The 16,170-nt window shown below is 37.0% G+C and overlaps 1 protein-coding gene across 16 annotated transcripts in view; it reads left to right on the top strand.

Moving 5' to 3' along the window:
* The window catches only part of IPCEF1 (interaction protein for cytohesin exchange factors 1), a 174,832-nt gene that overhangs the window by 111,570 nt on the left and 47,092 nt on the right, over positions 1-16,170 (top strand). For all 16 annotated transcript variants that reach the window (XM_077897731.1, XM_077897696.1, XM_077897708.1 and 13 more), the window contains 2 exons: positions 12,633-12,706; positions 14,254-14,325. In XM_077897731.1, the coding sequence (XP_077753857.1) occupies positions 12,633-12,706; positions 14,254-14,325 (146 nt within the window). The remainder of the gene's footprint in view (positions 1-12,632; positions 12,707-14,253; positions 14,326-16,170) is intronic.

Genomic DNA, 16,170 nt, shown 5'->3' with positions numbered 1-16,170 from the left:
ATTCACAGCACATTAACCACGATTTTCATACTTTCAGTCTTAGAAAAATTATTATGGTAATTGCATTTTCCTTTACTGACAAATAATGAGTTTTGCAGTAGTATCTTTAAAACTTTTTAAATTATTTTTTGATTTTGAAGACTTGTAGTGAAATACACATATCAGGAAATTTCCCATTAGTCACTTTTGAGGATATAGTTCAGTGACAAGAAGTGTATTCACAGTTTTGTACAACCATCTCCAGCACTCTCTTTGTCTTATAAAACTAAAATGCTATACTCTTTTCTTTCTTCTATCCCTGACAATCACCATTTTACCTTCTCTGTGTGAATTTGACCACTCCAATAGCTTCTAGGAGTGGAATCACACAGTGTTTGCCCTTCTGTGACTGGCTTATTTGACTTGGCATAATGTCTTCAAGGTTCATGCATGTTGTGGCATGGGTCAAATTTTCCTTTCTATTTAAGGCTGAAATTCCATTGTATGTGCATACCACATTTTGTTAATCCATTCATATCTACTGATGGACACTTTGGGGTTGTGTCCACCTTTTGGCTGCCAGGAACATTAGTGTACAAATATCTTTTTGAAATCCTGCTTTCAATTTTTTTTTTTTGGCTATGTTCCCAGGAGGGGGATTGCTGGATCCTATGATAGTTCTATTTTTAATTTTTTGAGGAACCGATGTATTTGCCATAGCGGCTGCACCATTTTACATTGCCCCCAAGAGTGTATAAGGGCTCCAATTTCTTCACATCCTCAACAATGATTGTTATTTTCTGTTACTTAAGTTTTTTTCTATTTTTATTTTATTTTTAAAGATTTATTTATTTTTGAGAGAGAGAGAGAACATGCATATATGTGAGGGGGAGGAGCAAAGGGAGAAGGAGAAAAAATCTCAAGCAGACTACACTGAGCATGGAGCCCGACCTCATGACCCTGAGATCATGACCTGATCTGAAATCAAGAGTTGGATGCCTAACTAACTGGCTCACCAGGTGCCCCATGTTTAAAAATACTTTTTTTTAAAGTAGCCATTTAAATGGTGTTAAGTATTATCTCATTGCAGTTTTGATTTGCATTTCCTAATGATTATTAACTTTGAGCATCTTTTCATGTGCTTTTTGGCCATTTGTATGCCCTCGTTGGAGAAATACCTTTTCCTATTTTTGGTTGGGTTGAGTCATACCTTGATAACACTCATGAAACTCGTGAAAACGGTTTGAAGATATTTAGAAGTTCATGAAATATTGGAAGATTTATTATATATTGTGTAAAGACAAGATTATGTATTATATTGACTGTGATTTTAAAAGAACTTTTTAAAAAATTTCTTCTAATTTCTGATTTTGAAAGAGAATACACTGAATTCTCTGAATTCAAATTTTCTGAATCGTATTTCTTTCTTTACTCTTCCCTCACTCTTGCTCTAACCATGGATGGTAGATAATGTTTATTAGATAACAAGATATACAATTTATTCTGTAATGGTGAGATTTTATCACATTTATTCCTATTAATTTAAAACTTTTTCTTCCTATGTAGTGCTTTCTCTCCTTCCTTCCTTTCTCCTCCACCCCTCTTTCTTTCTTTCCTGCTGAAGACATCAATACTATATAGGTAAAAATTATCTCTAGGGTTTTAAGGCTTCTGAAAGGTGAGAGATGTTGTTGGACAGAGCCAGATCATGAAGGGCCTGTGTGCTCAGGATTTTATATTACAGAGAACAATAACATAAGACTCTTTTATTTTGTGAGGTTTCTTATTGTTTTTAAATACCCTTTCAGAAGGCAATGATTATCTTCACATCTACCAGAAAGTTCACTAGTAACTTAACTTCATTTAAAATATGACTCCATGAAAGAGAATGGAAGAATAAAGGAAGAATGCTAACTAGGAGAGCTGATTTACAAATCATAGAATAGGGTGCCAGTCACTTCTTGTTCACTACTGAAATGTGACCTAATATGATAGTAGGTAGTCATGGCCTTGGGTGGTACTTAGGAGGAAACAATGAAGAGAGATTATGGTACCATGCAGTTGGGCTATTCATGAGTAGAACCATGAGGAGAAACATTTCTGTGAGACAAATAGCATCCTGTTTTAGGTTGCCCAGAAGCAGACCCTGAGAAGAGGATTTGGGTACAAGCAGTATATTTGGGAAGTGATACCAGAAATACTTGGAAGGGGAATGGGGAAGTGAGACAGAGTGGAAAGTTAGCTAGTAAAACTCTCCTTTGTGGGCAAATTATGACTGAGGAACTGAAGCCACGTTCTGCTGGGCAACTCTGAGAGCCTTTAGAAAACACGTACCTTAGAATTTTCCTCCCAAGGGACAGGGAGCTGGAGGTGTTTAAATACCAGGTCCCATCAGTCATTGCTTGAGAACTCATCCTAGGGCCAGTGCTTCTCGAACACCTCCACATGGGAGGAGAAATGGAATCTGGCAGCCAGAGAAGCCCTCCCATAGAGTCGCAGGTCTTGTCAGTGGGAAGCCTGGCCAGTCTGGCCTGGTGGTAAGGAAGGGGACATATGATTGGCTTACTGACAGCACCTGCTACAAGTGGTCTGCTTCCTTCAGATATCTTTCTTTCCCCCTTGGAGCATCCTCAGAACCAGCATGATTATCACTAGCAAAGCTTCAGTCCATTTTTATAATTCTTGCCAGAAATGTGTGGATTCTGTAGGAAATTCGACCTTGCTGTTTATTAGTTAAAAAATTTAACTATTATTTTCTATGTGGAGGATCTATTTCTAGGCTGTTGTAAATAGAGTCTCTTTGGATCAAAATCTCATTATATTCATAAGGTAATGTTAAACTCAAATGCAATGATATATATTTTAAAGATTTAATTTATTTGAGAGAGAGAGAGAGAGAGACAGAGAGAGCACACACAAGCAGGGGGGAGGGGCAAAGGGAGAGGGAGAAGCAGAGTCCCCACTGAGTGAGGAGCCCAATGTGAAGCTTGATCCCAGGACCCTGAGATCATGAGATCATGGCCTGAGCTGAAGGCAGTCACTTAACTGACTGAGCCACCCAGATACCCCTCAAATGCAATGATAATTTTAACAAAAACATTACCTAGGTAATGGATGAAGAAGATAGTGAGCTTGCTAGTATTCTTGTTGTCCAAAAATTTTTAAGTATTTTTAATATTTTATTTATTTGTTTGTTTAGAGCATGAGTGGGGGGAGGGGCAGAGGGAGAAAGAGAGAGAGAATCCCAAGCAGACTCCATGCTGTGGAACCTGAGGCAGGGCTTGATCCCATGACCTTCAGATCATGACCTGAGCTAAAATCAAGAGTTGGATGTTTAACTGAGCTCCTAAAATATTTTTTTACAGCAATTAAATCTGATACAAAGAAGACAAGGGAGAGCTAAGACATAGAGACAGCTGTTCAGAGCACTCAGCTGACAATGGACAGATTAAAAACTTATTTTACTTCATCTTTTTCTTTCTGGATTGTTCTTTGTCTTTTCTTTCTATTCCTTTTCCCCATTCTTATCATGGATGCCTGGGAATTAATGTGAATAAAATCTTAAATTTTTTATAACTAATAGTTTTATAGGACAACATGTCTCCATGTTAACTCTAGTTAGCCTTGATCTGGCTATATCTGCTTTTTTACTGTGTGGATATTGACCCGAGAGCTTACATGCTCTGATTAAGATCACACAGTCAGTGGCTTGCATCAAAATATTTTGATTCTAAATCTGGGGTTCTTCTTCTGTGCCATCCATAGACTGTAGATTATCTTCTATTTTAGCTCCTGATTGAGACCGTTTGATCTCATATTTAGAATTATTTAACCGATTTCTGGGTTTTGGTCTGAGTTCTGTTTCTTTACCAATAACCCCATTACTTCCTCATTTTATAATGTCCATCTAGTTTGGTGATGAGGTAAAAACCAATCAGTTTCATGATGGTGCTCAAATGTGATTAATTTCCATCCACAGACTAAGATGGTAGTACCTTGATGGCCTATGCTTAGCACTCAGCAAACGTTAGCTATTATTAGATGTTTCTCAAGTTTATCATATTTCTTAACAGGATTTTAGGCCTTGTCACTGTCAGGCCTGCTCCGATATCTAGAAGAGAGGAAGACAATATAAAGGCAAACATCATTTTTTTCTTGCTTCCCTTGCAGTGCTCATAAGCTCAGTGCTAATACGCTCAGCTCTGCCTGTGGGCCCAGGTAATACTTGCAGAATGTGCGTACATTTCCCTTTCTGAAGGGAAGAGAGGGATGAGTTGCTTATCAGAACAGAGCAGCAGCCTGGCCTCTAGCGCAAGCAGAGAATGAGGGAGCCCTTGAGTTTCATGCAATTCTTTTATGTGTGTGGGGAGAATTCTGGGGGAAAAAACACACACACACACAACTCTCCAAAAAAAAATGACAATGTTGCTACTAAAAGTCCTTAGCCCATGTTCCACCAACTATGTAAAGTTAAAATTCTGTGCTCTAAAGTATCTTGGAGTAATTATTATAATTTGTGTGGGGTGACATCATCACATTTATATTCAGTTAGGTCCATTTGTTTCTATTTTTTTTTTAATTTTAGGAATTGCTTCATTTGTTCTTAGTTTTTTTTTTTTTTTTTTTTTTTTTTTTTTTTTTTTTTTTTTTTTTTTTTTTATGATAGGCACACAGTGAGAGAAAGAGAGGCAGAGACACAGGCAGAGGGAGAAGCAGGCTCCATGCACCGGGAGCCCGATGTGGGATTCGATCCCGGGTCTCCAGGATCGCGCCCTGGGCCAAAGGCAGGCGCCAAACCGCTGCGCCACCCAGGGATCCCTGTTCTTAGTTTTTTTTTTAAGTATAAATCATCTACCTAATTCCAAAGTCAAAACTATATAACAGATTACAATCAGATAAGTCTTGCTCTCATTCCTATTTCTCTGCCCATTTTGCTCCCTCCTTTTATCTTTGCATTTCCTACATGGCTTCCTTTTACAAACGTAGGCAAGTATATATGTGGAGGCATATCCTATCTGTGTTGTACATAAAATTTGCATACTATGTCTACCGTCCTGTACCTTACTTTTTCTCCTACTGTGTCCAGAAGGTTACTCTATATTTATATATGTCATGTTTTAGAGTTATTCATTGCATGTAGTTGCCACAGTTTATTCAATAGTCTCCCGATGATACATATTTGGAATTTTTGTTATTGCAAATGTGCATTGCAAAAATGTGCATTACTGCACATATTTGTATTTATGACAGATCCTAGAAGTTGGATTTCTGAGTCAGAGGGTAAATGCAATTTTACTAGTTACTGCCCAGTATCCTCCAAATGGATTCCACTCTGCAGCCATTTTTGAGAGTGACTGTTTCTCTGTAGAACTAGAGCTTTCACAATTGATTGTAGGTTCTCTTTTCTTTTATTCATATGAGTTTGTGTATTAGAGACTGTAACTCAGATTTCTATAGTGGTCATATGTCTATGTGTACTATGTGACTTAGTGACAACTATGAGGACTTAGTAACAACAATTTTTATCATGTCACATTCAAGATGACATGAGAAAGGATGGCTCTGCTTAGAGCTTAGAGTTTGCCTGTTACCAGCATGCTGGGGGTTTCAGAGCAGAACTTAGCAAATCACAGGTTTATTTGGAGAAAATGGAGCTTTTTCAGCTTTTCCTGATTCTGATATTGACTAGATAACCTCACTTACATTTACTTCAAGTCATTGCAATAGTTAAATCCATATTCACAAATAAATACAAAAGCATCTTACAAAGAAACATATATTTTGTTTTTCCCTCAAATTTAAGATTCTATTCATTTAAAGACCTACAATTTATTTACTACCAGGTTTGGGGGGGCGGGAGATACAGCACTAAAAACGCATATGGATTCTAAGGTGCTTCTTGATTTCAGAATTATTAAAGTGTAAAAAATCAGTTTTCTTAGAATCAGAGAATTATGATTCCACCGAGAATAGAGAGATAATTATACCTCTTATTTTTAACCATGAAATATATGACAGTTTCCTATATCACACTTCCTTGGTTTCTGGTTTGGTCTTCTTTAACCTACTTACTCTCTGGAATATATATGTATATTCATAACACACACACTCTTTTTCAGGTCTACCTTTCTGATATATGTAGTACTTATGAAGTAATTTTGTCTATTTTGCAAGGTATTTGTGGTATGAAAAAGCCAAGCATTATTGATGGCAATGGATACTGATGTTTGCATTTAAATATTTCAATTTGATGTCTCATTTTAATTAATTTTCAAAAATATGTTTGAAGTGTGGCAAATTGTATATGAAATATCTTCGTAAAACTCCTGTAGTCCAAAACTGAAGTCATAATTTAGCTTAAACTATTGAATATGGGAAATATTAAACCAGTTTTGTCTCAAGTTTGAACAAATCATGTTGAGTCACCAATAGGAACAGCTGAGATTTCATATTTTACCTTATTTTATGTCTTACTGACATCCAAAGCAGAGGGAATTCATTATGGTTTTCTATTTCCCCAAACCTTCCTTGCATATTTTTACAAACAATATTATTGAAATATATTCAACATAACTTAAAATTCACCCTATTAAAATTTACACTTCAATAATTTTTGGTAAATGTGCTGAGTGATGAAACCATCATAATGAATCAGTTTTAAGTAATTTCTTATGACATCAATAAAACCCCTCATGCCTATTTATAGTTAATCTTCATTGCCAACCCCAACTCTAGTCAACCCCACTATTTTACTTTCTGTCTCCATACATTTGCTTTTTCTCTACATTTTACATAAAGGAATAATCCAGTAATATGTGGGTTCTTATCTCTGACTTTCACTCAACATCATGTTTCAAGGTTAATCCATCTTTTAGCACATGTTCACTATACAATATTTCATCATAAGAGTAGATCACCCTATTTATTTACTCTTTGATGGATGTTTAAATTGTTTCCAGTTTGAGGCTATTATGAATAATGCTGCTGCAAATGTTTGCATGCACATCTTTGTGTGGGCATAAGCTTTCATTTCTCTCATGTAGATACCTGGGAATAGAATATTGGGGTTGTATAGTAATAATATGTTTATGTGTTTTAGAAATTGCCAGTTTTCCAAAGTGGCTTCTGCATCTCATTTTAGCACTTTCTTTATTGTAAAGAAAAAGACAATGTTCCTGTCATTCATTTATTCATAGAACTTCTCTATTTATTTCATGTGTATTGAACACCTTCATTGTTCCAAGTATTAGTGATATAACAATAAGTGATAAAATCATTTCCTTCAAAGTGCTCACAGTCTACTGAAGAAACAGAGAAATAGGTAACTAAATGCAGTTAAGAGAAGTATAGAAGCAAAGCCTGCCCCTGGACTTAAAGAGAAGGGCACTTATTCTAGGCTTGGAGGAGCAGAGGAAAGGTTTGGAAAAGTTAGACCAAATTGATTTGTGGAGCTGTATCTAGGGGAGTGAGGTTGGAAGGGCATTATAAGTCTCAGAACAGAAAGGCAACCTGCCCTGCTGGTAGTCAGAACCCCTTAACTCTGATCAACTTTACTTTTTTTTCATAGCAATTATTGCTTGCAATGGGCTATATAATTTATGTTGATAAATGTGTTTATGCAATGGGCTATATAATTTATGTTGATAAATGTGTTTATACGTTGAGCTACTGTCTGTTTGCCCCTCAAGGGTAGAAGTTTTTGTTTATGTTGTCCACTGATGTATCTCAGATGTCTGACATAGTGCAGTGCCTGACACAAAGAAGGTATAATAATAAATCTTTGTTGAATAAATGAATGTGTAGTACTAACAGCTTTGATAAAAATGTATATTCAGTACTGTCTAATAAAGCAGCTGAAGAGGAGATCCCAATGAGATGAACAAAATCAGAGTTGCTTAGGAAAGTGGATAGACTCACATGTGAGAAAGAATACCTTTGAAATTATTGAACATCATACCAGAAATTGAAAAACATTGTCTCACTTCAGAATTCAGATAGACTTGGTAAGACATGGTTATACAATGGCCAAAGGATGGCTTGATACCTCTGGCGAGAGAAAGATTTTTTAAAGTTTTGTTTATTTATTTTAGAGGCAGAGAAGGAGAGAGAGAGAGAAAGGTGTGGACAAGGGTGAGGGTGAGGGACAGAGGGAGAGAGAATCCCAAGTAGACACCCCACTGAGTGTGGAGCCCAACATGGGTCTTGATCTCATGACCCTCAGATCATGACCTGAGCTGAAATCAAGAGTCAAACACTTACCTTACTGAGCCACCTGCATCCCAAGAGAGCAAGATTTTTGTTACATTAGTATACAGAGGGAAAATTGCAGGTACTGATGCAGAACTTGCAAGTAACTTTATGGAAAGTTAGGAATTATTGAGGAGGAAGGATACATTTGAGAAAGTTATTTTAGTTAATGTAACAAGGAACAAGTGATATGAGGGGGTAGGAGGAGAAGAAGGAGGAGGAGGAAGAGGAGAAAACTGTCATTCCTTTAGGATTTTCCCAATGTGATTGTCATTTTTTAAGGTATTTTTGCAAGTCAAATAAGCAAAGGTAATTTTTGACACATTATCTGTGATTTTGAATACAGCTCGAATGTCTTCAGTATGATGAACAAATGCCTTTGCTAATGAAGGAAAGATTTATTAAAGAAATGCTAAGGTATCTTTCAACTCAAATTCAATTTAGTTCTTAGTTGAAGGACTCTCAGGCATTTCAGTTGTGCAGAAAAAATCCACACAAATGAAGATTTACAACTTATGTATTATTTATATTTTGATTTTTGTTGATTGACTTTATATTGTTATCATCTATGATGGGCTTTTTGTATTGAAAATAAATTGTCTAGAGAATTGTCTAGAGAATAATAATGCCATAAATTAGGCCTCAATTCTAATTCAGCACAAATGGAAATATAGTTTTTCTTTGTTTCAATTTTTTGTTTATTTTTGGTTGAGTGAGAGGCCAGGGGCATTGGAGGAGATGAAATAGTGTAATTAAGCAGACCTTGATTACAACGGGTCTTCCTGTTCTGCTAAGGCACTCAGACTTTGTCGAAGGGCAGTTGGGACATGAAGTGACATGAAGCGTGTTCAAGGAGTTAAGATTTGCTGTGACTGTGATTTGGGCACCAAATGAGAGGAAAGGACAGATTTAGAAGGAGGTTGAGAATGGTTTGAGAGACTTGATAGTAAGTGAGGTGAGAGTCAGTGGTGAGCAGAAGGAGGTGCTAGGTGGTTCATGGAAGGAAGACCTGGGGCAGAGGCAGCGGTGATATATCACCGTGATGACTTGTATACATGCTGACAAGGGGATGGAAGTGTCAAAGATGTCTGCCACCTTTCCTTGTTTGACAACAGGACTGAAGGTGATATTCAATGAAAGAGAGAACACAGGAGAAAGGGGAGCAGGCTTTTTGTGGAATAAGGTAATAAGTTTGGTGGTTGGATTTGTCATTTTCAGGTAGTGTCTTTGTATAGCTATGACAAAATATCTTCAACTGGTGGCTAAAACAATAGTCATTTATTTCTCATGGTTCTGGAGGCTGCGAAGTCTAAGATCAAGGTGCCAACAGCTTGTGTCTGCTGAGGGCTTTCTTTCTGGCCCTTTGCATATGTCTCCTTTTTTACTGTAACCTTATTTGGAGGAGAGAGAGAGCAGTGGGGGCCTCTGGTCTCTTCCTCTTTTTATAAGGTGACTAATCTAATCATGGGATTCACTCTCATGATTTCATCTAAGACTAATTACTTCCCAAAGGTCCCACATCCAAATATTATCACACTGGGGCTTAGGGCTTCAGAATAGGAATTTGGGGTTAGCGGATACAAATATTCAGTCTGTAACAGGGAATCTGTGGAATGCTCATGAGAACAAGTATGCAAAGCAGTCAGATCTCTGGGACAGGAGCTCAGGATTAAGTCCCAGTTTGAGGTATAGATTTTGGATATGTGTGTGTGCAGTGGCAATACATGCCGCCACTGTAGGCTGTGTAGTCCCCCCAGAGAGAGTATTGGAGTGAGAAGAGAATAGGTTTGTGGTGGGAAGTCTGGGGAACACTGACATCTAAGAAACAGGCAAGAGAAGAGGACCTCACAAAAGCAAGCAAGGTACTCCTTGTTGGAGGAGAAAGGGAGCAGCAGGAATATGTCAGAAAAGCAAGAAATGAGGTGTTTCTAGAGGGAGGCCTTGAGTTTTAGTATCAATTACTAGAGTTCAGTTGACTGAAGAACAAAAGACATAGAACTTGGCAACATAAAAATCATTGGGGTTCATGTAACTACAGCTTCTGTGGAACAGTGGGCATAGCTATGAATGAGGGGAGGAAATAGAAACAAATGGTGAATATAAATTGTTTTCTTTCTAAAATAATTATAGAAATTTACATAAAAATACTTTAGCCTAATATAGATTATGGTTTTTTAATTGAAGTGAAATTCACATAGGATTATCCATTTTTTTAAGAGGGGGAGAGAGGCCAAGAGAGAGGAAGAGAGAATCTTAAGCAGGCTCAACATCCAGTGCAGAGCCTGACGCGGGGCTGGATTTCACAACCCTGAGATCATGACCTGAACCGAAATCAAGAGTCAGATGCTCAACTGACTGAGCTACCCCGGCACCCTAAGTTTATCCATTTTGAACTAAGCAATTCAGGGGCATTTGATACACTCACAATTTCGTGCAACCACCACTGCTGTCTAGTTCTAAACATTTTCAACCCTCCAAAAGGAAAACTCATACCCATTAAACAGTTTCTCCCTATTCCCCAATTTCCCCAGCCCCTGACAACCATTCATCTGTGTTTTGTCTCTGTGGATTTATCTATTCTGGGTAGTTATATGTATAATGTGTGATGTTTTGTGTCTGGCTTCTTTCACTTTGTATAATGCTACCGAGATTCATTCACATTGTAGCCTGTATCAGTACTTCATTTGGTTTTATGGCTGAATAATCTTCCATTGTATGAATAAACTACAACTTGTTTATCTAGTCTCCTGTTGATGGGACTGTTTCTGCCTTTTGGCTATTGTGAGTAGTATTTCTGTGGACATGGATGCTTATGTATTTATTTGAGTACCTGCTTTTGCTTCTTCTGGGTATACATCTAGAAGTAGAATTACCAGAGCCTGACAGTTTTTCAAAACCATGCTTTTATATAATGCTGATGAACATCCACAGGAAGTATTGTATGTTGTAGAAAAAGTTGATCTACAGTCTATGTTCTTTAAATATTTTAAATTCTTTTGGAGATAGGATTGATTAAACCACCATCCAGTGAGTAAACAGTTCATTAAGAAATAGTTAAGTTGAATGAGAGAGTATATATATATATATATATATATATATATATATATATATATATATAATAGATATATAGATAGATATAGATATAGATATAGATAGATATATAGATATATATAATTTTTTAAGAAGGAAGTTCCCTTTAGAATTGAGTTTTGAGCCTTGTAAGAAGAAAGCATTTCAAGTGAAGAATTTGGATAGATTAACTCATATAGGAGAGGGAAGATGGGACAGGCATAGGATTAGAGTTTTCACAGTTTAATTTTTCTGAAGGAAGTATAGGAGTTGCGCTCAGGTTGGGAATAAGGGAAAGAGTTGCAGAATCATGAAATGAGGTAGGAGGAGCCATGGTGCTAAGTTAATAGCTAGTGGACTTTTAAAACTAAGATTATATTTTCAAAAATCAATTTTTAAAATTCATTTCCCAATAGCACTGAGTCATTAAGGATTAATCTTGTGGACTGTATTTCCCTACTCAGAGACACTAGTGTAGATGGAAGAATATTTGAGTTCTATCTGACAAGCAATCTAGCCTCCTTGTGGTGTAGTTATATTTTATCCATAAAGATTAACAAATTCTCAGAGAGGTAGAACAAGAATTATATTTCCTATAGAATATTTGATGTTTTGAAGGGACATTCAAGCGATGTCCAAAAGAGTCATTTTTTTTCTGAAGACTTTCCTTTGAAAAAAGTCTTCCTAGGAAATGATATGGAACTGAGATGTTCTAAGATACTGTTCTATGGTTTAATCCCGTCAGAACTGCCTACAGACTTGGGAGAGGAACTAATGTTTGTTGAGTATCTGTTAAGCATTTTATTTATCTAAGCTCATTCAAGCCTTCTAACAACCAGTAAGTTGTTAGGTATGTTATGATATGAACCTTGATTTGCTAACTCCAAAATCTGGCCTCTGTCCTCCGTATGCTAGGATGCTGGTTACATTCTACCTTCTGTGCTTGTGGCTTAGTGGAGTATGAGAACTGGCTTACTGGAGGTGAATTTGATACTGAGGTTGCCTACTAACATGGCAGAGTAGAGCTCTGATGGGTTAGCACTGGTATCTTCCAGGGATACAGGAAGGGGTTGGGCCAAGTCCTATGCATGTCATACCTTGGCCATCCCTAAGCTGGGTCATGGTACTTCTCATGGAAAGATTCTGGATGACTTATTAGGAGACTATTAATTTCTCTCATCAAATATGGATCTGGGTAAGTCCAATGCTGATTCAGGGAGGTATCTTTTGTTCTCTTTCATTTCATTATATGATCTCTATTCAATGTGTATGATCTTTACACACTTACTGTTAGGATTGACTCATTTATTCATATCTGTTGTATGTATTTTTCTCAGGCAGAGAAGGCTGATGGATTTGTCAATCTGCCCGATTTCTCTGTAGAGAGAGCATCTGAATGCAAGAAAAAGCAGTAAGTTATCTATCATTTTCCACAAAACTCTGTGCCAGGGTAACATCCCTTCATAATTTTAGTTTCTCCAGTGATGTGGTGATTTGGAAGTTAGTGAAGGTAACACCCAAATGCCTGAGAATTTTGAACCTATGGGTTAGCATCCTAAAAACAGTGTAAGCTTTTAACCTCTTATTTTCTGTAATTTCATTTTGTGGAACAGATGGATTTTAAAACCCTGTGGAGCCTTGGCATGACATATTTTTGACAACTGTGTCTGAGATGGAATGAAAAACAAGCTCCCATCCAGGATTGGCTGGGAGATCAGATGTCAAGATCTTGTCTGGGTGAAGAGAATGACTGGTTCAATAGGACTCACTAGAGCTTAAGATATGATAGCAAGACCACTTTCTTTGACTTAGTTCATAACATTGTCATCCTTGAAATAGAATTAATTCTGAGATACCGTAGACTTTGGGATTATACTCTGATATAATTTAAGTCCAAAAAATTTGAGAATAGACAAGAACCAAAGAAGTCACCAGCCTACAGTCCTTATTTTACTGAGAAGGGAACAGCTCAGAGAGTCTGAGCTTGCCTAGAACTCACAGGAGAGCTGGTCTAGATTAGCTAACCATTCATGTGCTCTTTTCATGAAAGCATCCAGCTGCATTTTGCAAATGTGCCCTCTTGACCTTTTTCTTATTCTTCTGCCTTTGACATCTTTTTCTGTTTTATCAGAAAAAAGCATTTATCTCCTTAGTGACCTGTTACCAGTAGTGGCAACTGACTAGATTTTTCTAAGAAAATGAATAAAATTGAATTAGCTTTAAGTCCCTGCCACTCTATTGTTACTGTACATATCCAGTGATACATGACGTTGTGTTGATTTTCGTGGTTTTGACCAAACTGGTTACTTACCAGAATGCTGGCCTGTACTGCAGGACTTCCGGTCTAGTGGTAAAGAGGAAGCATTTCATTGCTAATCTTCAGTGTTTTATACTTTTCTTTTAAACTAAAAATAAGTATATTTTTCCTTTACTCCTAGAAGGTAGCTTGGATAAATTTTTTGACGTGTTGTCACAGTGTGGAAGTTCTATACTTGATTATTTTCCTACAAATAAAATTCTTGTATGTATTTGAGTTTGAATAAGTATTTTGCTTTAAGAGGTTGATCTGAATATTTAAGTGACACCTCTAAGACTATAAATTTTAATTTATTGAATATTAAGTGACACCTCTAAGACTGTAAATTTTAATTTATTGTCTCTTTATAGCAAAGCAGTTAGCAAATGAAAATAAAAGCATATGCCTATATGTTTTAAATAGAAACTATTAACTAGCCAAGACTCAGTCCTAGTCTGGATGTCTCAACACGATAAATTAATTGTCTGCTCTCTACATGAAATAGAGATTAGGCAATGGATATTTAATGAGACTAAATTATTTTTTGTAAATTACAAAGAAAGCAGACGAATTTCTACACTTGTATTTGATTTACTTTCAAACCCATTGATAACTACACTAATTTCTAATTTTTCATGTGTCTGCGTTTTTCTCCCTTCAAGTGCTTTTAAGATCAGCCATCCACAGATCAAGACCTTTTTTTTCGCAGCTGAGAATGCACAGGAAATGAGTGTGTAAGTAGAGAAAATTGCTAAATCCAATCTTTTTGGAAATAGATTACTTTGGTCAGGTGTTTGAATTTTAAGCATATGTTAATATCACCTGTTTTATTTATTACTGCTACTTTAAGGATTAGTCTCCTTAGCACTTTAAGTGTTCTTACTTTCTTCTAGGCTATTTGGAAGCATTTTGGAGAACTACCTTTATCAAAATGGCTATTTTAGGAAGAAGTAATAAGATTCTTCTGAGGGAACCACTCAGTTGAGAAAGGAAAGGACAGAAGTCATTATAAGAAAATGTTACAGTGAGAATCAGCATCACAGGGAGAAAGGCCTGAAAGTACTGTGACCAATCTCACAGCTTTTAGAATTCTACATGAAAAATATCTGTAGCATTTCTTATGTCCTGTGTAATTATCATGATGATCCTTCTGTTTATTACTAATCCATGTTCTATCATGAAAATTTTGCAAAATGTTCTTGCTCAGAGTACATCTCACATAAAATTTTATGTCCCTAACTCCATTTCCTGTTTTTTTTTTTTTTTCCTGTTTAAGTAAGTGGAATATATGCATAGAGCACTACCTGCCCGACTCCAACCCCTGCTGGTTTAGATTATAGTGTGAGCACAATGGCTGTTAATTGAAAGAGGCTATATATATTTGAGGTGCTTGAGGCATTGGAGGGCCTTCTATTTAATTTAAGCCCTATTCTCAGATTTCTCAGTGTTCCTCATTACCATCACATAACTAATAAAAATGTGTCAGTGGAATACCTACTATATGTCCACAGTGGCAGATCCTGGGCAAAAGAAATAAAGAATATATACATAATTCATTTAAAGAGTTTATGGTTTAATCTCTTTTGTTTAGTTATACACAATGATTTCCTTATCATTCTGCTCTAATTTCTCTTTACCCTCTTGCTTTAGAAACATAAAGAAAAAAGCTGCCTTTCACCAAACATGTATAAGCTGTGGATACACACACACCCTTTTTTTTTCCCCAAAGAGCTTATCTACTTAGTCATGAGAGATGCAGAGACATGGGCAAGGGGAGAGGCAGGCTCCCCATGGGGGGCCTGATGTGGGACTCAATCTCAGGACCCTCGGATCACGACCTGAGCCAAAGGCAGACACTCAACCACTGAGCCACGCAGGTGCCCCGCCCCCCACATGTGCCTTCTTATAGGAAAGCCCCATCAGCAGCCTCATCTAGCTGGAAACCTTCTCACCTGTTCCCTAAGCTCCCACCACAACCTTCAGATAAGGGCAGAATGGCTCTTTACAGACCATTGGGACACCCCATGTTAAATAACGAGACAAGGAATTGACAAATTGAGTCTTTCAAACAAGAATTTTATTTACTTAAATGAAGAGAGAAGTTGTTTTTACACTCTTTCTGATTTTAGCTCTCTCCCCCTGGCTTTCTCAAGTGCCTGAGAAAAATAAGAGCGGATGCCCAAAAGAAGATTTAAAAAACTTCACAAAGCTGTTTTTCTTTTTGTTTTGGTAACTAAATTTTATTGATTTGAGGTATGTTGTAGGTATGTTGGTGGTGTGTGAAAGGCTTACATCTCACCCAGCAGTACTTGGAGCCCTGCCATAGTGAGGGTCAGTCTGGATGTGAGCCACCAATTAATTCCCAGTGTCCTTTCTGGCATTCTCTGGTGGTGTTAATAGCCATCCAAGTGGAATCTCTTTGGGGCCTCCAAGTTAGCTTCCTCTTCTCCCACCAAATGATGCAGATGACATTTAAAGATTTGTTCTGAGGGGCACCTGAAGAGCTCTCTTTCTTACTGAGGAGGCCAGTTTGAGCCAGTTGATAATGGAGCTGGGTATTTCTTTGTGAGATGCAGAGA

Source organism: Canis aureus, chromosome 1, assembly GCF_053574225.1.
Source record: "Canis aureus isolate CA01 chromosome 1, VMU_Caureus_v.1.0, whole genome shotgun sequence".
In the NCBI taxonomy this organism is placed as follows: domain Eukaryota; kingdom Metazoa; phylum Chordata; class Mammalia; order Carnivora; family Canidae; genus Canis; species Canis aureus.
This window is presented reverse-complemented; position numbering and strand designations above follow the sequence as displayed.